Consider the following 26,644-nt stretch of genomic DNA (forward strand, 5'->3'; position numbering starts at 1 on the left):
CTGTGATAATACACTGGGCTGTTATAATACAATGAGCTGTAATAATACAATAAGGTGTGATAATACAATAAGCTGTGATAATACAATGAGTGGTTTTAATATGGCATGATAATAGTACAAAAAGCTGTAATGAAATGACCAGATGCAGTAATACAAAAAGATGTAATAATACAATACGTAAGTAAGCTGTGATATTTGTAGAAGCTACAATAATACAATGGCCTCTAGGGGTTATGGTTATGTTTCACTTGGTTACCAATAAGCTTACTGTTAAGGTGGATGTACTTTGATCCTTTGGAGGTTCAGTAAAGCGTTATACATACCGCACAGCGAGCCGTTGCAGGTACTCTCTCTGGGGCAATTAGAGCAAGGAGCCCCGACCTTGTACGGTTGCAGGCCATGGAAATTCCCTCTGGAAGTAGAAAGAAAAGTGATGTGAGATAGAGCTAGACCCTCTCGGTGTGGAGTGGGGGGTTCTAGGTTTATCTAATCAGCAGTCACCTAGTAGGAGAGAAGTCCTCGCTCCTTGGCGTGGTTGGTGAAAATAAACGTTTAGCCAAGTGATTCATTAACACGGCCTATTATGTTCAGCTTTCCACTAACTATGAGCTCGATTAGAGCCAATCGTCTTTACATGGAGTTTATCGTCTCCCAATAAACCGTTTATCTGCGTCACACATAAATTACAAATCATTTACTATGTAATACGCATTAGTATATCAATACTATGTAATATCATACAAATCTGTGTCTATATAAATGGATTAAAACTGCCAATTGTAAAAGATGTGTTTAACACTGTGTGACAACTCACTGTGTATTGAATAGTTCTTAAATCTATGAATCAACCAGTCCTCGGTGGCCAACACAAAACCCTTGTAGCCACTGCAGAACAGCATGCAGATTTCTACAATATCCCCATTTATGTCAGCTTAATCCAAATGCTCAAAGGGTATTCACCATGCAAGAGAGCAGCGAGAACAAAAAGGGTTATAGCTTTTATTTATTAACTGAAATCACAAATCCTGATTGTGGCGGGCTCATTGCCCGTCCGTGAATTATCTTTATGTGATTGCCTGTGTTTCCCCCATGTATCTGTGAATTTGTGTATGTTTTACCAAAATCCCATTTAGAATGTTTAGTTAGAATGTTCACACCTAGCTAACAAGGTTTGAAAAACACAAACCGCAAGGGGAAGCCTCGGCACGTGCAGACCCTGGGTGGCGACCGGTTTGTTAGACGAACGCCATCCGGGGGGAGCATTCACAGATTGCTTCCTGTCTTGTTCGGTTTCCGAACAAGGCCGTCCCCAATGCCCCTTGGAATGTTTGCACCAATCAATTAGAACCTTGGCAACTTGCAACATAAGTGTGAAACCGTAAGGGAAGCAATTAATGAGTGTTTCCGAGGGTGGCCGCCATTTGTATATATGAGCAGCAGCCAGGAGGAGCATTCGTGTCCCAAAAGAAAACGCTTCCCTTGCCTGGTTTAACCCAGGGACCCTGCAAACGAAGGCTGTTCATACTGAGTACCGTTCTGGGTGTCCCTGAGGTGGGGGCATCCCTTGGGTACAATAGTGGTTTGGCGGGCTTTCTGTGGTTGGGAGTCACAGAGGCAGGAAGCTTTCCTGCTCTGGGACTCCCAGGTACAGAGGCTCATGGGATGAAGACCCCTGGTCACTGGAGGTGGAAAACCTGAGGAACTAAGCACAGGCCCCTGGGAGGGAGATGACCCTGGGAGGGGGCACTGGGTGGCGGGAACAGAAGCAAAGGGATTGAGGTTCTGGTTCCATTGTGCGACCCCCCAGAAGGGGGAGGACCCGGGGAAGGGACATTGTCATTGTGTTCCACCCCTTGCATGGGGAAAGTATAAAGCCAAGTGTGGCCAATAAAGTTTTGTCGTACCCCTGGTATTGTGTTTCATCTAGTTACTGGGGGAAAATGGGTCTCTTCATTCTGCATTAGTTGAGGAAACCAGTCGGGTTACCCTCAGCCCGCTACACTGATTAAAAGTGTGACCTAAGCAAAGTTTGAAGAGTGATAGAGAGGTGACTGAGGGGAGATAGCTGAGTGATGGAATGAAGAGCGATAGAGAAGTGACTATGAGAAGATAGCTGAGTGATGGAATGAAGAGCGATAGAGAAGTGACTATGAGAAGATAGCTGATGGAATGAAGAGTGATAGAGGTTGTGCCGAAAGTAACCTTGCCACTGGTTCTTGGAGGGGCCTTCTTGCCCCAGAACTATGGCCCATATATTAGACCTTGGTTCAGAAAAGGCTTTGTTCGTGCCTTTCCCCCTCTATGGTTCAGTATATGGGGTTTACCGAACAGATTAGACTAATGCTGTTCGTATACCGAATGAACTGTCGAACGAACCGACCACCCAGAACAGTCGTGTGCTGCTTTCTGCCCTTATTGATCTCGCTAACCGCAACATTCTAAGTGGTTTAGCTGGGTAGCCGTCTTTTGTATGTGGAAACACTTGGCGGCGGCCATCTTTACCTGCGAACACATACAGCTGTGTTTTTTCGTCAAGTGCATGGAACTATAATCGCACACTCAATGGCACAAACACCACTGGGACTTCCATCTCCTGGTTCCTTCGACTGGATTCATTTGAGAAGTTCAGGGTTCGTTGGAAACACACTCCCAAAGAAGAGACACAGACTAAGCATACATACAAACTGTACAAAAGAGAAAGTGGATAGGATAGAAGCAACACTTCACAGAAGCAAGTGTAAAGTATTGAAAAAACCCTATACATGGCCTACCTCAGAGCCGCAGCGTAGGGGGTAACCCAGAGAAAATGCACAGAAAAGGAGACCCTTGAAACAAGGGGATCCTGAGAAGCAGCTCTGGACACGGAAAGGGCACTTGAGTGCCTGGTAACAGGAAAGGGAGAGAGAGTAATAGGAGAGCGAGCAGGTAAAGCGTATCCCTGTACGGTCCCCCCAGCCTCCTTGATATACCACACCTTGTAGAGTAGTAATAATCAATAGCCCACCATAGGCAATATAAGGAAGGCAAAAACCCAAACTCTCAAATAGCCGCCTGGATAGTATAGCCTGTGGAAAACTACCACCAGGACTGAGGCCAGCTAACCTAGAAACCTGATTACACTGGTAAACTCAAAAATCACCTCATAATAACTACCTAAGTGCTACCTAAATAAAGTGCAAAATAAACATAAAAAGAGAAAAATAAAGTAAGAAAGCGCTCGACGTGCGTGACGCGCGTTTCAGCGTGAATGCACGCCATCGTCAGGAGCCAGTCAAACACTGTGTGCACTCTAGCCTCTTAAGTACCTGTCATATCAGGGCAAAACGTCCTGCAGCTGATTGGAACATTTTGAGGGGGCGTGTGCGTGAGCTCCATTACGTCCCGCCTCCATTACCACGTCATAGCCTGCCGCGGCTAAGCATTGGTGGTTCTGTGGGTCAATCCGAGTTGATCCCACGTGGTCCGCCTCTCCTCATTGCAACGCCCACTCGACGGCGGTCGTTGGTTAACCGACACGTCCGTCAAGTATGGGCAGGGGAGAGGGAGGAATGAGGTTGGTGACTGTGTGCTCACACAGTGTCCCTTATCACCGAGCGGCCCGAACGAGTGGGAGTGTAGAGTCTCGTCTGAAAGGCGGGGCTTCATCCCACATACTGCGGACCGGTTGGTGAAAACAAAATGCTCGCTAGGATGACATATCACACGTTCACCTTGTAAGGTGTTTAACGAAGGCTAATGTATAATGGATAATAAATAATAAACTTACAGGTTCCTGGGAGTGAAGGGTCGGATAATTTCGACCTCCTCACTGCTCCAAAACTGTAAGGTAATTAAACCAACACTGCAGAACTAATGCAAAAAGCTCCACTGTCAAAATAAATCATGCTGACACATACTGGGGGGTGTCTAAGGATTAACCCCCTTTGCAGCAATAATAGGACTAGAAAAGAGGAGAATATGAATTAGACTGCAAACCATCCCAAATTAAAGGGGTAGTCATCGAAGTGCTGTATGGTCAGAGAGGACTGGTGATTATACACAGCAGGGGCGGACTGGGCCGGGGGGCAGGGAGGCAATTGCCCCCCAGGCCGCCCGAAATCCTTTTAGGACCGGCCGCGGCGGGCCGGCCCTTTAAATGCTGCAGCCGCCGAGCGCTCTGTAAAGAGCGCTCAGACGGCTGCAGCAGCTTTTCCCTCCCTCCCCTCCCCTGTAGGTGGCCGAGCTGGTCTCCGGTCCGCGGTCCCGGCCGGAGTGATAGGAAAGTGCACACTGAGTGTGCACTTCCTGTCAGTCCGGCCGGTTACAGGAAACAGAAACTCCTGTTCCGCGCGGAGTTTCTGTTTCCTGTAACCGGCCGGACTGACAGGAAGTGCACACTCAGTGTGCACTTTCCCATCACTCCGGCCGGGACCGCGGACAGGAAAGCAGCTCGGCCACCTACAGGGGAGGGGGTAAGAAGAAGGGAGGGGGGGAATAAGAAGAGGGGAGAGGGTGGGGGGAATAAGAAGAGGGGAGAGGGTGGGGGGAATAAGAAGAGGGGAGAGGGTGGGGGGAATAAGAAGAGGGGAGAGGGGGAAATAAGAAGAGGGGAGAGGGGGAAATAAGAAGAGGGGAGAGGGGGGAATAAGAAGAGGGGAGAGGGGGGGATAAGAAGAGGGGAGAGGGGGGATAAGAAGAGGGGAGAGGGGGGATAAGAAGAGGGGAGGGGGGGATAAGAAGAGGGGACGGGGGGAGTAAGAAGAGGGGAGGGGGAGAGTAAGAGGGGAGGGGGGAGTTAGAGGGGAGGGGGGAGTAAGAGGGGAGGGGGGTAAGAAGAGAGGGAGGGGGGAGTAAGAGGGGAGGGGGGTAAGAAGAGAGGGAGGTGGGAGTAAGAAGAAGAGAGGGAGGGGGAGTAGGGAGAGGGGGGAGTAAGAAGAGGGGGCAGTAAGAAGGAGGGGAGATAAGAACAAGGGGGGAAGAAGAGGGGGAGGGGGGATAAGAAAAAGAAGGGGGTGAGTAAGAAGAGGGGGGAGTATGAAGGAGGGGAGATAAGAAAAAGAGGGGGATAAGAAGAAGAAGGGGAAGTAAGAAGAAGAGGGGGAGTAAGAAGAAGAGGGGGAAGGGGAGTAAGAAGAGGGGGGAGTAAGAAGGAGGGGAGATAAGAAAAAGAGGAGGGACGGGGAGGGGGAGTAAGAAGAGGGAGAGGGGGAATAAGAAGGAGGGGAGATAAGAAGAAGAAGGGGGGGTGTAAGAAGAAGGGGGGGTGTAAGAAGAAGAAGGGGGAGTAAGAAGAAGAAGGGGGAGTAAGAAGAAGTAGGGGGAGTAAGAAGAAGTAGGGGGAGTAAGAAGAAGTAGGAGGGTTAAGAAGCTCTAAGGGACAGAAGGGACAGCTCTATAGGACAGGGGGCAAGACAGGGAGCTCTTTCACACTATGCGCACACACACACACACACACACACAATGCATCCCTATGCATACACAGAAACACACAATGCATCCCTATACATACACAGAAACACAACATGCTTCCCTTACACACAGAGAAACACACAATGCATCCATTACACACACACACACAATGCAACCCCCACACAAAGACAATGCATCCTTTGCACACATACACAGAAACAGACAATGCAAACACACACACACACACTGCTTTTCTTACATACACACAGAAACACAATGCATCTCTTACACTCAATGCACACACATACAGACACACACCGTGCATCCCTTATGCATACAAACACAGATTCACACAATGCATCCCTTACACACAACCAGAAACACTTAATACATCCCTTATACACAAATACACACTGCTTCCACTACACACAAACACACTGCATCACCTGCAAACTGGTATCCCTATAAACTACATACCATAAGCACACATATTAGATCCTCTACAATAGCTCATAACACATCCCCTACACACTCCACTCCCTGTGAGCGAACTCATGGGTGGGTGGAACATATAAGTGGACTTATGAGTGGGCCTTATGGGCATACTCACCGTCAGGCCCTGGGGCCCAGACCTTGAGCTGTGTAAGAGGCCCCCAAAAAATGGAGCTGCTTCTAATTCTCCCAGAACATTGAATTTTGTGACCACAGTTGCAAACAGCCTCCAGAGATCCTGTTCTACACCAGACCAATTGAGCCAAACTGCAGCTCATCATCATCCTCATCTAATTGTAAGTAGGCAATCTAGTATATTATTAGTGACACTAATCTATAATTTACCTCACATTAAAGGGACACTATAGCTTAATGAAGTGGTTGTGGTGTCTATAGCTGGTCCCTGCAGGCTTTTTAATGTAAACACACACTGTGTGCAGCACTGGCGTTAGTTCATATGACAGATCATATGGGTGGGGCATTGTGATGTCACATGGGGGGGCGGCAAATTTATATTTTGTCTAGGGCAGCAAAAATCCTTGCACCGGCTCTGATCCTGGGCAGGTGCACCAGTCTACTGGTGACCCACAGGAGGGGAGTTCACTGATTGCACTGCACTCTCCTCCTGCCCAGACCCGTCTTGACTGCAGTGCAAGTGCCCTTTGCCCCTAATTTACAGTGGCTCACACTCACAACAAGCAGTGCCTGGAGCCCTTTGCAGAGACGGAAACAAAGAGGTTCTGCGGCAGCTGGCCGTCCTGCAAGCATTACATTAAACAGCTGTTCCCCATGCAGCCACACGTGGCGTTGTGCTGGGAGACTGTGATTACTCTTCACTTCCTCCCAGCCTACAGAGCAGCGCATGGGGGAGAGAGAGGAGGAGGCATGATTTAATCTTACAATAAATCCTCTAAGCAAACCTTTATAAATTTGGGGGATCAGCTCTGTTTCCACAGTTTATTGGTGTTTACTCTGATGTCTGTATTAATATTGAGGGATGTCTAAGTAGTAACGTCAGTGTGTGTCAGCAGGGCCAGCTGTTGGGGTGAGCAAGCTGTGCGGTCACGCAGGGTGCCATGACAACAGAGGCACCCGGCGGCCAACACAGCTCACAAGTTGGGTACACCAGCATATTTAATTGAAACGATTCGCTGGTGGTCCACTGGTGCGCACCAGCAGTAGGTGCAGTCAGATCATATCCTCTCCCTCGTGGTTCCAGCGCTCAGTTAGTGAGTCAGAGCACAGGTTCAGAGATTCTCAGCCTGTGCTCTGACAACATTGAAAGTCAGAGCCGTGAAGGAGTGGGTATGGCAAAGAGCTACTGATTAGCATAACATCAATATCCGTTATAAAACCAGGAAAAGGTGGGCATGGATGGTGAACTGATTTGGTGGCGCAATGGGCCACTTGACTGGTTTTGCCCCCCAGGCCTAAGGCTGCCAGCCCTCCCCTGATACACAGTGTGTTCAAAGGAACAGAAAACAAAAAAACTTTATTATTTACATATGTACACCGTTGTACGGTCAGCAATTTAAAATCAAGTAGTCTGAATAGGTGACACGCCTATTGACCGTGGATGTAAGGTACCCTTAATTCTATAAAAATGACGTAAATGAAAACCCTTCATTGAGTCCTTTGGGAGAGAGTGTTTTTAATTTATAAATCCAAAAGGACTCCCTTTGTTTCAATTTACGATCCCAGTCACCTTTACGTTGAGTCTGAGGTATTAGTTCTATACCCATAAAACGTAGCCTACTTGATGAGTTGGCATGATGTATCTTCAAGTATCTGGAGACACTTTTAAGTGTCTGGAGACACAGTTAAAATTAGTGATTTCTCCCTTCCCATCAGTCACAGCTCGGAGGGGCAAAAACCTCAGGGACCTATTGGTACCCAGCCATCTTGGACCAATCGGAAATCCAACTAAATCATACCTCCCTAAAGGCACATACAGGTGTGGACACTGTAGTGCCTGCCAATTCATACCTAAAGAAACTAGGACTTTCTCAGATAGTTCTAATCAAGATTCCCATTACGTACAATCTTTTTTCAACTGTCGTACGGAGGGGGTCATCTACCTTCTGACGTGTTCATGTGGAATTAAGTACGTCGGGAAGACCTTCCGTCCCTTTAAATTCCGCATTAGGGAACACGTGAATTCTGTCAGAAGGAGATTGGAAACCCCCATCTCCAGACACTTGAAGATACATCATGCCAACTCATCAAGTAGGCTACGTTTTATGGGTATAGAACTAATACCTCAGACTCAACGTAAAGGTGACTGGGATCGTAAATTGAAACAAAGGGAGTCCTTTTGGATTTATAAATTAAAAACACTCTCTCCCAAAGGACTCAATGAAGGGTTTTCATTTACGTCATTTTTATAGAATTAAGGGTACCTTACATCCACGGTCAATAGGCGTGTCACCTATTCAGACTACTTGATTTTAAATTGCTGACCGTACAACGGTGTACATATGTAAATAATAAAGTTTTTTCGTTTTCTGTTCCTTTGAACACACTGTGTATAATCACCAGTCCTCTCTGACCATACAGCACTTCGATGACTACCCCTTTAATTTGGGATGGTTTGCAGTCTAATTCATATTCTCCTCTTTTCTAGTCCTATTATTGCTGCAAAGGGGGTTAATCATTAGACACCCCCCAGTATGTGTCAGCATGATTTATTTTGACAGTGGAGCTTTTTGCATTAGTTCTGCAGTGTTGGTTTAATTACCTTACAGTTTTGGAGCAGTGAGGAGGTCGAAATTATCCGACCCTTCACTCCCAGGAACCTGTAAGTTTATTATTTATTATCCATTATACATTAGCCTTCGTTAAACACCTTACAAGGTGAACGTGTGATATGTCATCCTAGCGAGCATTTTGTTTTCACCAACCAGTCCGCAGTATGTGGGATGAAGCCCCGCCTTTCAGACGAGACTCTACACTCCCACTCGTTCGGGCCGCTCGGTGATAAGGGACACTGTGTGAGCACACAGTCACCAACCTCACTCCTCCCTCTCCCCTGCCCATACTTGACGGACGTGTCGGTTAACCAACGACCGCCGTCGAGTGGGCGTTGCAATGAGGAGAGGCAGACCACGTGGGATCAACTCGGATTGACCCACAGAACCACCAATGCTTAGCCGCGGCAGGCTATGACGTGGTAATGGAGGCGGGACGTAATGGAGCTCACGCACACGCCCCCTCAAAATGTTCCGATCAGCTGCAGGACGTTTTGCCCTGATATGACAGGTACTTAAGAGGCTAGAGTGCACACAGTGTTTGACTGGCTCCTGACGACGGCGTGCATTCACGCTGAAACGCGCGTCACGCGCGTCGAGCGCTTTCTTACTTTATTTTTCTCTTTTTATGTTTATTTTGCACTTTATTTAGGTAGCACTTAGGTAGTTATTATGAGGTGATTTTTGAGTTTACCAGTGTAATCAGGTTTCTAGGTTAGCTGGCCTCAGTCCTGGTGGTAGTTTTCCACAGGCTATACTATCCAGGCGGCTATTTGAGAGTTTGGGTTTTTGCCTTCCTTATATTGCCTATGGTGGGCTATTGATTATTACTACTCTACAAGGTGTGGTATATCAAGGAGGCTGGGGGGACCGTACAGGGATACGCTTTACCTGCTCTCTCTCCTATTACTCTCTCTCCCTTTCCTGTTACCAGGCACTCAAGTGCCCTTTCCGTGTCCAGAGCTGCTTCTCAGGATCCCCTTGTTTCAAGGGTCTCCTTTTCTATACATACAAACTGGTTGCATTTGTATTTCTGTTATATTGTGAACTACCGAACTAGACTGACCGCAAGCCATGATTCTCTGGAACTGTTTTGGGCATTGGACCATGTGTGTGGTCGGTCAAACTAAGACTGCCTGTAATCCTGAACCCCTGAACCAATCTGGGTGATTTTTAAATTTGTCGGTCCTCCAGATCGGGGATATCAGGCGATATGACTATATTGAGGGTTCCATGTGTTGTGGGGGTATTTTTAATATGTTAAAAATGTGTGGGTTTTTTTGTCTGGAGATAATTGAGTTAATACAGTGCTTGACTCAATTATTTCCTCAGGTACAGAGGAGGGATTAACTATTATGTATGGGAGTGTCCTGGATCTGAGAGCCAATGTGATTGTGTATTTAGTTCTACTGTGGTTTACTGTCAGGTCCAGGGGGGAGTGCCCCTTGCATGGGGACCTACAAATAAGCCATTAAACAGTTCCTCTTCACCCTTAACATAGAGCCTTGTCTCATGTGTGGAGGGGACAGCTATATTCACTCTGGGGATTGCTATATTACTATACTCCCCTGGGATTATAATCACTTGCTCTTTTAAGAGCATATTGCTACACTCTTTTGGAGGAGAGGTATACCCACTGAAAGCTGGATCCTGGTCTTGGGTCCAGGGTGAGTGGGGGACAGCGAGACCCCAACCAAGCTGTAATGCTGGGAGTGTAGACTACAGTGCTGATGGTGTTTGGTAGAGTGCTTATAGTACTCGGTGAGCACTAGAAGCATCGATTGGCGGAGGCACACGGTCGGGGTGCCAGGCGGTCCGCCACAGAGGTGACTGAGGGACGATAGCTGAGTGATGGAATGAAGAGCCATAGAGGTGACTATGAGGAGTTAGCTGAGTGATGGACTGAAGAGTGATAGAGTGGTGACTGAGGGGAGATAGCTGAGTGATGGAATAAATAGTGATTGAGGTGACTGAAGGGAGATAGCTGCGTGATAGAATGAAGAATGATAGAGAGGTGACTATGAGAAGATAGCTGAGTGATGGAATAAATAGTGATTGAGGTGACTGAGGGGAGATAGCTGAGTGATGGAATGAAGAATTATAGAGAGGTGACTATGAGGAGATAGCTGAGTGATGGAATAAATAGTGATTGAGGTGACTGAAGGGAGATAGCTGCGTGATAGAATGAAGAATGATAGAGAGGTGACTATGAGAAAATAGCTGAGTGATGGAATAAATAGTGATTGAGGTGACTGAGGGGAGATAGCTGAGTGATGGAATGAAGAGTAATAGAGAGGTGACTATGAGGAGATAGCTGAGTGATGGAATAAAGAGTGAGAGTGGTGACTGAGGGGAGATAGCTGAGTGATGGAATGAAGAGTGATAGAGAGGTGCCTGAGGGAAGATAGCTGAGTGATGGAATGAAGAATTATAGAGAGGTGACTATGAGAAGATAGCTGAGTGATGGAATGAAGAGCGATAAAGAGGTGACTATGAGAAGATAGCTGAGTGATGTGTGATAAAGTGAAGGCAGAGAAGCCATTTAACCCCAGGGGGAGTATATGTAGTTTGTGTTTTGTACAACACAAAGCTTTGTTTAGTTATGGGCCCCGCGGGTGGAGCATTTGGAGAGAAGGGTGGGCCAATGCTCCACTCCACAGTTTAGTGGTTTTCATGGGAGACATAGATCCAGGCCAGGGTTTTTTGGACTGTCTCCAACCCACTGCTCAGCTGCAGACAATCAGCTGTAGCAGTGGGAATAAACCACTCCCTGCTAGGCAGGTACAGGGGGATTGCTGGCTTCCTCTCAGGAAGCAGGTAGGAGAGAGGGTGTTCTCTCCAGTAAGAGAGTCAAGGAGACCAGGCACTGGGAGTGCTGGCTTGAGGCACTGGGAGTGCTGGCTTGGAGCACTGGGAGTGCAGAAAAGGAAGCAGTCGAGGCTGGCTTGGAGCACTGGAGTGCTGAGAGTGGACAAAGACATTAGGTTGGTGAATCCAATAAATTATGTTATAGTTTAAACCCTGATAGATAGGGACTCTGATGTGAGTTAGTGCTCAGACGAGCTAGGCTTTTTGTTATAGGGATTTGTGTTACATTATTTCATTTATGTTTACATTTGCTGCTGCCTCATGTGTAAATTTACGAATAAAGTTGCCGGGATTAAAAGAAAATAAAAGGACTGTGCATGTTTTTGCCCTAGAGGACCGTGCTATCTACAGACAAGGATCACAGATGGAATGAAGATCAATAGAGAGGTGACTGAGGGGAGATAGCTCAGTGATGGAATGAAGAGTGATAGAGAGGTGACTATGAGGAGATAGCTGGGTGATGGAATGAAGAGCGATAAAGAGGTGACTATGAGGAGACAGCTGAGTGATAGAATGAATGGATGTGATAGATGTGACTTTGAGGAGAGAGCTGAGTGGGGCAATGAAGAGTTATAGGTTACTATGATTATTGATTTGTTGGTTGGCCACATTGCACAGGGCTGGCTTACTCATTGTCTTCTGTTGGAAAAACATATTTTATTATACTTGCACCAGTACTAAAACCCTTCTGTGACGAGACCAATCTGTGCATTGGAGGAGCCTGGTTGCCTGCCTGCTGCCTTTAGACTATGGCCCCATGTTGAAACGCTTGATTTTCCCCTGCAAAGACACGAAAGCCTGGTCATTCGGTACTTGCCCTATTTGAACAGTGATACCCGAGATAGCTATGCCATGGAGCCCATTCGTATAAGGAAAGACTAGGTGAAAGACTTTGGCTCCATGGCAATCTAACTGTATGTATGTGATCTGAGCGCCATTCAGTAATAATGTGCGTTCAGATCTAAGCTGTGACAGATCCCTCTGTCTTGGAACCTTATGGCTATCCCGTTTAATTTGTGTGGATTCGTATAATTTCCTGTCCGTACTTCACTGTTCATTTATTTTTTAATCTACCGAACAAACTGCCAAACGGCCGGCCATCCAGAAGAGAAGTGTGCTGCTGGTTAACCTATTGGCCTCAATTAAAACATTGTGGTTAACCGCAGTCACCTCTTAATTGAAACCGTATGCTGGGTGGTCGTCGTTCGTATGCCGACCACGAGGCGGCGGCCATCTTGGATGCACACATTAACAGCGGTGTTCTACGACAATCTTATGGAACCCAAAAAATTACACTTTTTCTCCTGAACACCGCTGAAACCGCCGACCTCCCTTCTTTGTCATGTGGCATACGAACGCCAGTGCGTTCAGGACTTTTTATTTCATGAATCGACTTAACCCAGATAGTCATCCCATGGAGCCCTTCGTATACCGAAAGAACAGTGTGAAAGACTTTGGCTCCATGGCGATTGAACTGTGTGTATTGGATCTGAGCGCCATTCGGTAATAATGTTCGCTCAGATCTGGGCTATCTGGGGATACGTTATATGTACTGAATACATTCGGTAGTTATTGAATTTTATGTATTTTTATTGTATCCTGTAAAATGGCGTTTTGCCTCTATCCATGGAGATAATTGGATTTCTTCCCAATTATCTCCAGGATAGAAAGGAGGGGTTTACTTGTACAAAGGGGAGTGTTTATGCCTGAGCCACTGGGATTGGCTACTATACTATACTTGTGACGAGACCAATCTCGCCACTGTGAATTGGAGGAGCCTGGTTGCCCGCCTGCTGCCTTTTGACTATGGACCGGCATTTAAATACTTTATTTTCCTATGCAGAAAGGTCTATTCATGTATTTCTGCTCTGGCGTTCGGTAGATTCTCGGATTTACTGAATGAACTCTTTTAACCCAGATAGCTATGCCATGGAGCCTATTCGTGTAATAAAAGATGGCTCCATGGCAATTGAACTGTATGTGTGTGGTCTGAGAGCCATTCAGTAATGTAATAGACCGTTTTGCACACAAGAGGTTAAAAACTGTTTAGGCGATATTCCCCTTTCCAATGCACAGGCAGCTACTGTAAGCACCAATCTCCCGGACTGCAAAATACACGAATCCTCCAACTCCCGAACAGGAAACACACGAATACTGGAAACAGCCGAACAGGAAAAGCATACACTCAGCTTACACTTCTGGCAATCGGCATACAATCCAAATCCCCCAATAACGAGACAACACTTCGTTTTGAGGGTCAAGCAGAATCTGGTTTACTGGGGCTAACTGCCCGGCTTTTATGCAGGTCTCCCAGCTGGTGGACACTCCCCTAGGGGACCAGATGGAAAACTGGGACACAAAGGGTAAAAGGACCAATCACAGACTTACACATTTCAGCAATCCTGCAATGCATCACAATCCCTCCCCTCTGCCCTGGAGACAATTGGGAAGTAATCCAATTATCTCCAAGGACAGAGGCAAAACTCCATTACACACATTTTCAGTAAAAATACATAAAATTACATACGGTTACATTCAACACATAAAACATACACATTCTACATATCCCCAGATAGCTTAGATCTGAGCGCACATTATTACCGAATGGCGCTCAGATCACATACATACAGTTCAATCGCCATGGAGCCAAAGTCTTTCCCATAGTCTTTAGTTACACGAATAGGCTCCATGGCATGGCTATCTGGGGTGATGCTGTTCATACGGTTAAACTACCGAATGAACAGTCCGTCGGTTCCACTACCGAATGCAGAGGTAAGGAGGCTGGCGGCTCAGCGGTGTTCACGCAATTAAATGTCCGTTTTCAGTTCCATAGTTTGGGCGCTGAACACCGCTGGCCGTTCGGGAGTTAAAATGGCAGCTGCCACGTGTTCGGCAAACGAACAAAGGCCACCCAGCGTTCATCAATTAATTAATTGACGGCACACTCCAGTTCCCAGGTGGTCCATCGTTCGGTACTTTGTTCGGTAGATTGAATATACCGAACACCCCGGCAGAAAGGCACGAATAAACTTTTCAGCAGGGAAAATAACAGGTTTTAACTGCAGGGCCATAGTCTAAAGGGAGCAGGTGAGCAACCAGGCTTCTCCAGTGCACAGTGGCGAGGTTGGTTCCACCACAAGTAATAATGTGCGCTCAGACCAAAGCTATCTGGGGATATGTTGCATGTCTGTATTTTATGTAAAACATGTAACCTTGTGTATTTTATTGTATTTTACTGTCTTTTTACTGCCATGTGCTTAATTGAGTTTTGCCTCTGTCCTTGGAGATAATTGGATTACTTCCCAATTATCTCCAGGATAGAAGACTATGTGGGCAGAAAAGCCATGCTTCCTTTGGTCACAAAGGACTTCGATCTATCTTTTGAACCAATGCACCAATGTGGATGACATTTTGACATATGTTCGTATTTGAAGTATGCTGATTCTGAAAATGTAAGTTTTATGTGAATGTGTATACTTTTAAAGTAATGAATAATGTGGAAAAACTGTATTTCTCTGCCTGTGATGATTACATTAACCCATTGTGTAACATAATTATATCACAGGAAGAGGGGAGGATTTTATGGGAGTGTCTGAGTGTATTGTACGTGTTTATTGGTTGTTTTCCAAAACCCTGTGGGTGGTCCTAATGTGTATATAAGAACAATAGGCCCACAGCTCTGTCTGTTCCTGCTTGACCCTCAAAACGGAGCCTTGTCTCATTCTTGGGGGGATTTATTGTATGCTGTTCCAGTTTGACTGCTAGGAGTGTAAACCTATTCATATGGTTTTTCCTATTCGGCTGTTTACAGCATTCGTATGGTTCCGGTTCAGCTGTTTACGGCATTCCTATGCTTCTCCGGTTTAGTGGATTGGTGTCTACAGTAGCTGTGCCTGTATATCTGGAAGGGGAATATCCTCTAAATGGCGGTTTAACCCTTTTATGCCTGGGGGTGCCATTACAATACTTGTCCCAGTCTTCCATCTGGTCCCCTAGGGGAGTGTCCACCAGGTGGGAGACCTGCATGTAGCCCTCAATAAAGCAGATTCCTGTTTTACCCTCAAGACGGAGCTTGATCTCGTGTTTGCTACTTTGGATTATTCTTTTGCCTGTTCCAGGAGAGAAGGATTTTGTCTGATTCTCTATTCGGGAAATTTGAGTATTCGTGAGTTGCTGGTCCCGTATCAAGGAGAGAAGGATTTCGTGTATTTTTTCCAGTTCGTGAATTGAAGTGTTCGTGAGTTGCTGTTTCCATATCAAGGTGAATCTCTCATTCGGTATTAACCCTTGATACCCGGGTTATACCGTAACAACTCGTGGCAAGCGAGGTTATACCGTAACAACTCGTGGCAAGCGAGGGGCACAACTACACATCCGGAGCTTATGGAAGTACCGTACGAAAGGCTGAAAAGACCTGCTGGAACAACGGGGCCGACAAGCCAGTAACCTGAGGAAGAGGGAGATTATTGCCATATTGACCGAAATGGATGGAGTATCAAGGACTGAGGGAGCCAATGGGCCCAGCATACCAGATAGAACCCCCGAAGAGGCAAGCTTTGACCGGGCGGATAAAATAAGACTGGCCCATTATGGTCCCAACCCGACTACAGAGATCATCAACCGGGTCATAGCAGCTGTGGAGGCCAGCATACTTCGCCAAAGCAGCGATGCAGCAACCCAAGTCACAGTAAACCCAGTGGAAAAGAAAAAGGTCAATTTTGCAGCATTTAAACCCTTCATTGAAACAGAAGGAGATATTGATGGGTACCTTGCTAATTTTGAGCGGCAATGTGCTCTACACAAGGTACCCGCAGAAGACTGGGTCACTATATTATCCAGAAAATTATCCGGCCGGGCAAGTGAGGCTTTTCGAGCCATTCCTGATGAGGAGATCAGAGATTATCATGCAGTAAAATAAGCTCTGCTCTCCAGGTATGCAGTTACACCGGAGGCATACCGGAGGCGGTTCCGAGACACTGCTAAATTAGCCGGAGATTCCTACGTCGAGTGGGCATTTCGGGTGCACAGCAGAGCCACCCACTGGATGGCGGGGTGCCAAGACGTATCTGGGGAAGAGGTGCTGCAGATGGATTACTTCCCAATTATCTCCAGGATAAAAGACTCTGTGGAACTGGTTTTGGGCAGAAAAGCCATGCTTCATTTGGTCATAAAGGACTTCGATCTATCTTTTGAACCACTGGACCAATTTGGATGATTTTGACATATGTGTGTATTTGGAGTATGCTGATTCTGAAAATGTAAGTGCGAATGGGATGTATACTTTTAAAGTTATGAATAATGTGGAAAAACTGTATTTCTCTGCCTGTGATAATTACATTAACCCATTGTGTAAGGTAATTGTATCACAGGCAGAGGGGAGGATTTTGTGTGGGAGTGTCTGAGTGTATTGTACGTGTTTATTAGTTGTTTTACAAAACCTCGTGGGTGGTACTAATGTGTAAGAATGTGTATATAAGAACAATAAACCCACAGCTCTGCCTGTTCCTGCTTGACCCTCAAAACTGAGCCTTGTCTCGTTCTTGAGGGATTTATTGTGACGAAGTGCCCTTCGCCACTTTGTCCTGGAGAGGCCTGCTTGCCTGCCTCCTCCCCTGTGACTATGGTCCTGGACTATATTGCACTACAAACCCTGTATTCAGGCATATGGACTTGTATTAGACTGTCTTTTTCCCTTTATCTATGCTGTAGGTTTGGACTGCTAATATAACCTAACAGCCAGGGGATTTAGGCGAATATATTGCATGAGAATGCCATTACTGGAGAATACAGCCGTTCGTATGATTTCATGCGAATTCTTTGTGCTCTGAATAGGTGGCCGCCATTTCGGGACTTTTCCACGTGTTCGCGGCCATCTTGCGTGCGAACAGCGGTGTTTGCCTGTGAACGCATGGAACTGAAATCGGAAGCACAAACAGGCGAATACCGCTAAGACCTCCAGACATCCAGAAATACGCACGGAAACTACCGAACGACCGGCCGTTCGGTAGTTATACTTAACTTAGTATGGGGATTCTAGCGACCACAAAGATGCGAATGGATGGCAAGAATTTCGTCTATTTTACCGTGCGAACGGAGACCGACCGCAAGGCCAAACCTCATGGAACTATTTTCGGCTAGTTGGTCTGTGCGGTCGGTCAAAACTTTGGAGCCCTGTATCTCCCGAACCATCCATCCGAATGGGCTGATTTTTGGACAGACTGTTCCCCTGAACAAGGGCTATTGGGGGATACCAGATTTAAAGCTGTACCCCCTGTTTTTGGGGTACATCCAGAACTTGGGTAAAATAATGTATGTTTTAATTGGGTTATGTGCTTATCTGAGGGGAGGAGACGTGGGGGTGTTACCATGCATGTGATTGGTCAATTTCATCCTCCCCCTGGGAGTGTCCTGTATGTACCTGATCCTAATAAAAAGCAGGCTGGGTGTTCCAGTCCTCAGACCTCTTCTGACCCTCAATACGTAGCCTTGTCTCGTTATTGGAGGGAACTGCTATATCACACTGGGGATTGCTATGCGCTGCATATTCCCCTGAGCTCTTAATCACTTGGCTCTTTTAAGAGCTTGTTCCGGATACGCTCTCCAGGAGGAGAGATCTTCCCCACACGTTCCTGAATGCTGAAGGTTCATTCCAGGGTGGACGGAAGACGGCGCGGCTCCAGTTAAGCTACGGCGGTTGTGGAGCCTGCGGTGGTTGTGGTGTCGTCTGCAGTGCTTGGAGTCCTCTGAGAGCGCTAGGAGCATCCACCAACGGAGGGTACCCGGTCGGGGTACACGGAGCTCCGTTACATTGGTGGCAGCGGTGGGATGGCGTCCTAGTGCGAGGAGAAGCAGCTCAGAGACACTGGTAACGTTTGGAGTTACAATTGAGGGCAACGCTAGCCATTGGGCAGCGCCCCTGGCTACAACAGGATGGCTTCCCTAGTGCGAGGAACAGCATCCTGGGAACACCAAGCAAAACTGGACTATTGGTATAGTCACGTACAGTTTGACGCTATGCTGAAGCGGCGGTTGGCTGTCTACGGGCCCCTCCTAACAGAGGAAATTGTACCAATAGCGAGGAGAGAACTGGCGGAGTATCTGCAGATGGAAGCAGAATATCGGGCAGTGAGGGCAAAGTATTCCGTCCCTGCGCCCCAACAACAGCGTGAGTTACAGGGGGCCGAAGGTGCCGTCCTTCCCCCCCAGCAGCAGTGTGTCCTACAGAGAGCAGAGACAGTTGGTCCCTCTCTACAGCAACAGGACAATGGTAAGGGAGTGGAGACAGGCGGTCTCCCTCTCCAGCGGCAGTGCGTACCCCAGGGGGCCGAAGGTGCCGTCCTTCCCCCCCAGCAGCAGTGTGTCCTACAGAGAGCAGAGACAGTTGGTCCCTCTCTACAGCAACAGGACAATGGTAAGGGAGTGGAGACAGGCGGTCTCCCTCTCCAGCGGCAGCCTATGTTTCCGGGAAAGGAGCACAGCACCCCCTCTTCCCAGCGGCAGCCTTCCCTAACAAGGGGAGACACTAATCCTCCAGACGGCGCAGATGGGACCGTGGTCTCTGTGCCTGACCTACAGGGATGCTGGACAGCCTTTCCAGATCCCCAACTACCCTCACCGGGACACCCAGAGGAGGGGGTAAGTACAAATTCCCCTCCCCAGCTAACTCCTAACGTGGCACCAGGGTTAACGGAGGCGATGCTAACCCCCCCTGACGTCCATGTGCCCTTGACTACTGAGTCGGACTATGGTCTCAGTACCCCAGCGGAAGAGCTGGCAGCTGGACAGAGCGCAGTCGGCCTCTGCCCTACCTTTGTCCCTGGTCCCGAGCCTGATGTCCTGCAGGCTACCCCAGCGGAAGAGCTGGCAGCTGGACAGAGCGCAGTCGGCCTCTGCCCTACCTTTGTCCCTGGTCCAGAGCCTGATGTCCTGCAGGCTACCCCAGCAGAAGAGCTGGCATCTGGGCAGAGTGCAGTTGGCCTCTGCCCTTCAAGTACCCTCGGCATGTGGCCTCATTTCCACAGCCAAATACCCAGGTGCAGTGACTGTGTGTTGTGGGTGGGCTGTTCCTGTACTTTGATGTTGTGGGGGGGCCACTCGGACATCTGTTTATTGGGGGTTGGTGGATCGACTAACGGAGGCACTGACCGACAGAAGGTCAGGTGCCTGGTTAGTCTTCCCCCCAAAGGGGAGATATGTGACGAAGTGCCCTTCGCCACTTTGTCCTGGAGAGGCCTGCTTGCCTGCCTCCTCCCCTGTGACTATGGTCCTGGACTATATTGCACTACAAACCCTGTATTCAGGCATATGGACTTGTATTAGACTGTCTTTTTCCCTTTATCTATGCTGTAGGTTTGGACTGCTAATATAACCTAACAGCCAGGGGATTTAGGCGAATATATTGCATGAGAATGCCATTACTGGAGAATACAGCCGTTCGTATGATTTCATGCGAATTCTTTGTGCTCTGAATAGGTGGCCGCCATTTCGGGACTTTTCCACGTGTTCGCGGCCATCTTGCGTGCGAACAGCGGTGTTTGCCTGTGAACGCATGGAACTGAAATCGGAAGCACAAACAGGCGAATACCGCTAAGACCTCCAGACATCCAGAAATACGCACGGAAACTACCGAACGACCGGCCGTTCGGTAGTTATACTTAACTTAGTATGGGGATTCTAGCGACCACAAAGATGCGAATGGATGGCAAGAATTTCGTCTATTTTACCGTGCGAACGGAGACCGACCGCAAGGCCAAACCTCATGGAACTATTTTCGGCTAGTTGGTCTGTGCGGTCGGTCAAAACTTTGGAGCCCTGTATCTCCCGAACCATCCATCCGAATGGGCTGATTTTTGGACAGACTGTTCCCCTGAACAAGGGCTATTGGGGGATACCAGATTTAAAGCTGTACCCCCTGTTTTTGGGGTACATCCAGAACTTGGGTAAAATAATGTATGTTTTAATTGGGTTATGTGCTTATCTGAGGGGAGGAGACGTGGGGGTGTTACCATGCATGTGATTGGTCAATTTCATCCTCCCCCTGGGAGTGTCCTGTATGTACCTGATCCTAATAAAAAGCAGGCTGGGTGTTCCAGTCCTCAGACCTCTTCTGACCCTCAATACGTAGCCTTGTCTCGTTATTGGAGGGAACTGCTATATCACACTGGGGATTGCTATGCGCTGCATATTCCCCTGAGCTCTTAATCACTTGGCTCTTTTAAGAGCTTGTTCCGGATACGCTCTCCAGGAGGAGAGATCTTCCCCACACGTTCCTGAATGCTGAAGGTTCATTCCAGGGTGGACGGAAGACGGCGCGGCTCCAGTTAAGCTACGGCGGTTGTGGAGCCTGCGGTGGTTGTGGTGTCGTCTGCAGTGCTTGGAGTCCTCTGAGAGCGCTAGGAGCATCCACCAACGGAGGGTACCTGGTCGGGGTACACGGAGCTCCGTTACATTTATTGTATGCTGTTCCAGTTTGACTGCTAGGAGTGTAAACCTATTCGTATGGTTTTTCCTATTCGGCTGTTTACAGCATTTGTATGGTTCCAGTTCAGCTGTTTACGGCATTCATATGGTTTCCTGTTCGGCAGATTGGTGTCTTTGGTAGCTGCCTGTGTATCTGGAAGGGGAATATCCTCTAAACGGCATTTAACCCCTTTTATGCCCGGGGTGCCATTACACCTTCGGAATAACAAAATGGTGAATAGATGTGGATTTCCAAGTAAGGTTTTAGTTTGGTGCAGAGGTATGCTTCCTACTTTCACCCTCTTGAGCATGGTCTGGAACGGATTTAACCGAATACATGTAAATTCGGTAGTTTGTATATGTGAATGTTAACCCAGATAGCACAGCCATGGAGCCAATTCGTGTAATTAAAGACTCTGGCTCCATGGCAATTAAACTGTATTCGTGTGGTCTGAGTGCCATTCACCTAATAATGTGCACTCAGACCTGAGCTATCTGGGGATATGTTACATGTCTGTTTTATGTACAAAAAGTAACTTTGTGTATTTTTAAGTGATAGTCTGTCTTTGTGTCCCCACGTGTGTAATGGAGTTTTGCCTTTGTCCTGGGAGATAATTGAATTACTTCTCCAGGGCAGAGGGGAGGAAGCCAGGATGCATTGTGGGGATGTTTTACTGCTGTATGTCTGTAATTGGTACTTGTCTGTCCGTTGTTACAGTCTTTCATCTGGTCCCCTAGGGGAGTGTCCACCAGGTGGGAGACCTGCATAAATACAGGGGCAGGTAGCCCTCAATAAACAGACCACTGCTTGACCCTCAACACGGAGCCTTGTCTCGTTCTTGGGGGGATTCACTGTATGCTGATAGGGACTGACTGCCAGGAGTGTAAGCCGCTTGGGAGCTTTTCCTGTTCGTCTGCTAGCAGCTATTCGTGAGGTTCCAGTTCGGGAGTTTGGAGTGCTACCTTATTCCCTTTTATGCAGTTCGGGAGTTTGGTGCATTCACTTGTATCCAATTCGTGAGTTTTGGTGATTCTACAGTAGCTGTGCCAGTCTTTGAAAAGGGGATTATCGATTTTAACCCCTTGTCTGCTGAAACAGTCCGTTACACTCACCTAGACTGGAACCTCACCTCTCATGTTCCAGGGTGGACACAAGTTTGTGGATTTTATTTTAAATATATGAAAAAATAATTGTGGCGGAAGTAACCTCGCCACTAGTTTTCAGAGGGGCATGTTTGCCAGTCTCCTACCCTGTGATTATGGCCCCTGTGTTAAACCATGGTTGAAACCACTGTTTGTGCCTTTATTTTACTATGTATGGCTACACTTCAAACTCCCGAAGCGGTTCAAAGCGGCACTTCGAAACTCCTGAACAATCGTTGCCACCAAATGTGACAGACTGTCTGGCACCCTGTCCGGGTGCCTACACCAATTGATGCTCCTCGTGCTCACCGAAGACTCCAAGCACTCCACAAGACACCATCAGCACTCTAGATCCCCACAAACCACCGCAGCTTGGTTGGGGTTTCGCCATCCCCCACCCAGACTGGACCCAAGACCAGGATCCAGCTTCCAGTGGGTGAACCTCTCCTACTCCAGAGAGTATAGCAGGAACAGCTCTTATAAGAGCTTATGATTAGAACCCAGGGGAGTATAATGAGTATAGCAATCCCCAGAGTGAATATAGCTGTTCCCTCCACACACGAGATGAGGCTCTATGTTAAGGGTGAAGAGGAACTAGTTTTTAATGGTGCCGCACTTGGCCTTATATGGCAATCCCAATGCAAGGGGTATGCCCACATGGACCTGATGGTAGACTGATTTACAACTTTACAGACCAATAACAATAAGGTTACAAGGCATGACACTCCCACACACAGCACACAATCCCTCCTCTCTGCCTGGGAGATAAATGAGTCAGATACTGTATTAGTTCTAATATCTCCAGGCAGAAAAAAACACGTATTTCTATAAAACCCCAAAAGTGCCCCCAAAACACATAAATCCCCATAAATGTTAAAATCCCCTGATAGCCCTGATCTGGGTGACCAACATATCCAAAAATCACCCAGATCAGTTCAGGGGTTCAGGAATTCTATGGAAGTCACATTTTGACTGACCACATGCATGGTCCCATGCCCAAAACAGTTCCAGAGAATCAGGCTGTGCAGATGGTTTTCTTTGGGAATTCAAATTCAAAATACCGAACGTAGTCGTTCGTGTGTAAAGTCAGTGTATGTCTCTTGTTTGGCAGTTTATTCTTACCAAACGCCATTCTACTCCCGTTCGAATAGCTGAACATCCATGGAAGGTAAATACTGTAGTTATCGGTGTTCGTGCCATCAAGTGTCCACCGCTCATTGTACTTGCGGCTTAAGATGGCCGCTGCCACGTGTTAGAATGCCGCTTTTAACCACTTTGACTGTTCGGGAGTTCGAAGTGCTGCTTCGAACCACTTTAGGAGTTTGAAGTTGTAGCGGTTACCCTGGGTAGTAGAGGGGTTTCTACCGCTGGGGGGTGTCCTTTTTCCGATCAGTGAGGAGTATTCTCAGCATCCTGTAGTGATCCAAGTGAAGAAGCTCTTACAAGAGCTAGTGTGATAGCTGTATAGCTGTTACCCATAATAAGAGACAAGACTCTAGAGTGAGGGTGAAGAAGAACTGAAGGTTTAATGGCAGGTACTCTCTTTTAACGCAGTTCTCCCATGCAAGGGAGACACCCACACCCACCCTTAGGAGATAATTGAGTAACTTACTGTATCTACTAAATTATCTCCAAGCTGCAAAATCATACATTTTTATAACTCCACGATTCTACATACAATATGAATAAAACTTTTATTTTTATAAACAGCATAACTTGGGGACAAACATATCCAAAATAGGCGATAGTTGAAAGTCTCTTTGGACCGACCGCACGCCTGTGTGCATGCCCAAAACAGTTCCACAGATTCAGGCTTGTGCGGTCGGTCTATCTTTCCATTCGAATAAAGTTCAAATTGCACAAACGGATCGGTTCATGCTTACTCTTTAGATGCGGCTTGTTCGTGAGTTTATTCTGGAGAAAGAGCGTTCTGTTCGTATGAGTTTAGCCGAACGCACGAAAGATAGAAGTTTCAGTGGTGTTCGTGGAAAAAAATAGCCGGAAATAGTTCCACGCGTTCGACGACCAAACACCGCTGAGTGCGTTCGACTAAACAAAATGGCCGCCGCCAAGTGTTCGTGCATATGAACGCCAACCACCCTGTATAGCAATTAAACCGATGGAGTGTTCGCGGTTTTCAAGGTGTTACTGGAGTCAGGGAGGTTAATGAGTGCCACACTTCTGTTCTGGGTGGTCGGGCATTTGGTAGAAAATGTGTGATTCGAACGGCCCTTACTATAACATATAATACAGTCAATTAGCCGAAGGATATTACACGAACAGCTTGTTCACACAATTACAGATCCAACAACAGGGGGATCTGTTACAGAAGTGTTACTGTCCAAGTCCAAAAAGGCCACACACAGTGATTTCAACCAGGGTTTAACACAGGGGCCATAGTCACAGGGTAAGAGGCTGGCAAACAGGCCCCTCTAAAAGCCAGTGGTGAGGTTACTTTCGCCACAATAAAAATTAATTTTGTTTTACCCAATTAATCAAAAATACTTGTTACTTGTAGGCCCAATTGCCACATTGTGCACAGGTGATCAATGAAAAGAGAATACATTAAAATAATAGGAACTGAATGAAACTTACGGTGGTTCATAGTTACAGACCATAAAATAAACATTAGGCTCATCATATCCTTCAATCGTCTCACAAAAATGGTCTCCACATCCAATTCGTTCTGTGGTGGCCCACACCATCTAAAGAATAGTAAAGAAAATAAACCGTTCAAGCTGCACTGTATCTTACCCTGGTAAGTAAACTCGTGTCACTGTGCTGGATGTTCTCTACCGTTGGGCCACTTCAGATAAATTATTGACAGATGGCTGATAGTGATGAGAGCTAGGCCTGCTTAGAATGATAGGGTTATAGCATCTTTCATGCGGGTATGAAGCCCATGACAAATCTGAATGCCTCCTAACCTGATATGTGTAATCAATGATTCTTGGTGTTACACCAACAGACAGACATTATTATTTTTTTTATTAAGTACGCTACAGAGTGGGTTTAGACTATTTTTATTTTTTTACTTTGTCAAATCTAAAATTATTTTTATTCTCCTTTTATGTGAATATCCCAGACCTCTTTATACATCTAACACACACTGCACCCCTCACAGACCCACTGCACCACACACACACACTGCACCCCTCACACACACTGCACCCCTAACACACACTGCACCCCTAACACACACTGCACCCCTCACACATACTGCACCCCTCACACACACTGCACCCCTCACACATACTGCACCCCTCACACACACTGCACCCCTCACACACACTGCACCCCTCACACATACTGCACCCCACACACACACTGCACCCCTCACACATACTGCACCCCACACACACACTGCACCCCTCACACATACTGCACCCCTCACACACACTGCACCCCTCACACATACTGCACCCCTCACACACACTGCACCCCTCACACACACTGCACCACACACACATACTTCACCCCTCACAGACCCACTGCACCACACACACATACTTCACCCCTCACAGACTCACTGCACCACACACACACACACACACTGCATCCCTCTCACATACTGCACCCCTAACACACACTGCACCCCTCACACATACTGCACCCCTCACACATACTGCACCCCTCACACACACTGCACCCCTCACACATACTGCACCCCTCACACATACTTCACCCCTCACAGACCCACTGCACCACACACACACACTGCACCCCTCACACACACTGCACCCCTAACACACACTGCACCCCTAACACACACTGCACCCCTCACACATACTGCACCCCTCACACATACTGCACCCCTCACACACACTGCACCCCTCACACATACTGCACCCCTCACACACACTGCACCCCTCACACACACTGCACCCCTCACACATACTGCACCCCACACACACACTGCACCCCTCACACATACTGCACCCCACACACACACTGCACCCCTCACACATACTGCACCCCTCACACACACTGCACCCTCACACATACTGCACCCCTCACACACACTGCACCCCTCACACACACTGCACCACACACACATACTTCACCCCTCACAGACCCACTGCACCACACACACACACACACACTGCATCCCTCTCATACTGCACCCCTAACACACTGCACCCCTCACACATACTGCACCCCTCACACACACTGCACCCCTCACACACACTGCACCCCTCACAGACCCACTGCACCACACACACACACACACACACACACACACACACACACACACTGTGCCCCTTTCACACACTGCACCACACACATACACTGGACCCCTCTCACATACTGCACCCCTCACACATACTGCACCCCCCACACACACTGCACCCCTCACACACACTGCACCCCTCACATCCACACACTGCAACCCTCACACACACACTGCAACCCTCACACACACACTGCAACCCTCACACACACACTGCAACCCTCACACACATACTGCACAGGATTTATTTTGTTTTATTTATTTTGTCTGTTTTAGCCGTGAAAGGAGTTTGGCTGATTTTATGTTCGTGAGTTTA

General features: G+C 47.5%; 1 protein-coding gene across 3 annotated transcripts in view; it reads right to left on the minus strand.

Moving 5' to 3' along the window:
* Positions 1 to 26,644, minus strand: part of LOC134614079 (peptidase inhibitor 16-like) — a 254,845-nt gene that overhangs the window by 146,773 nt on the left and 81,428 nt on the right. For all 3 annotated transcript variants that reach the window (XM_063457496.1, XM_063457495.1, XM_063457494.1), the window contains exons 4-5: positions 24,693 to 24,802; positions 324 to 412 (exon numbers count right to left, since the gene is read on the minus strand). In XM_063457496.1, coding sequence (XP_063313566.1) covers positions 324 to 412; positions 24,693 to 24,802 — 199 coding nt within the window. The remainder of the gene's footprint in view (positions 1 to 323; positions 413 to 24,692; positions 24,803 to 26,644) is intronic.

Source organism: Pelobates fuscus, chromosome 6 (genome assembly GCF_036172605.1).
Source record: "Pelobates fuscus isolate aPelFus1 chromosome 6, aPelFus1.pri, whole genome shotgun sequence".
Lineage (NCBI taxonomy): Eukaryota > Metazoa > Chordata > Amphibia > Anura > Pelobatidae > Pelobates > Pelobates fuscus.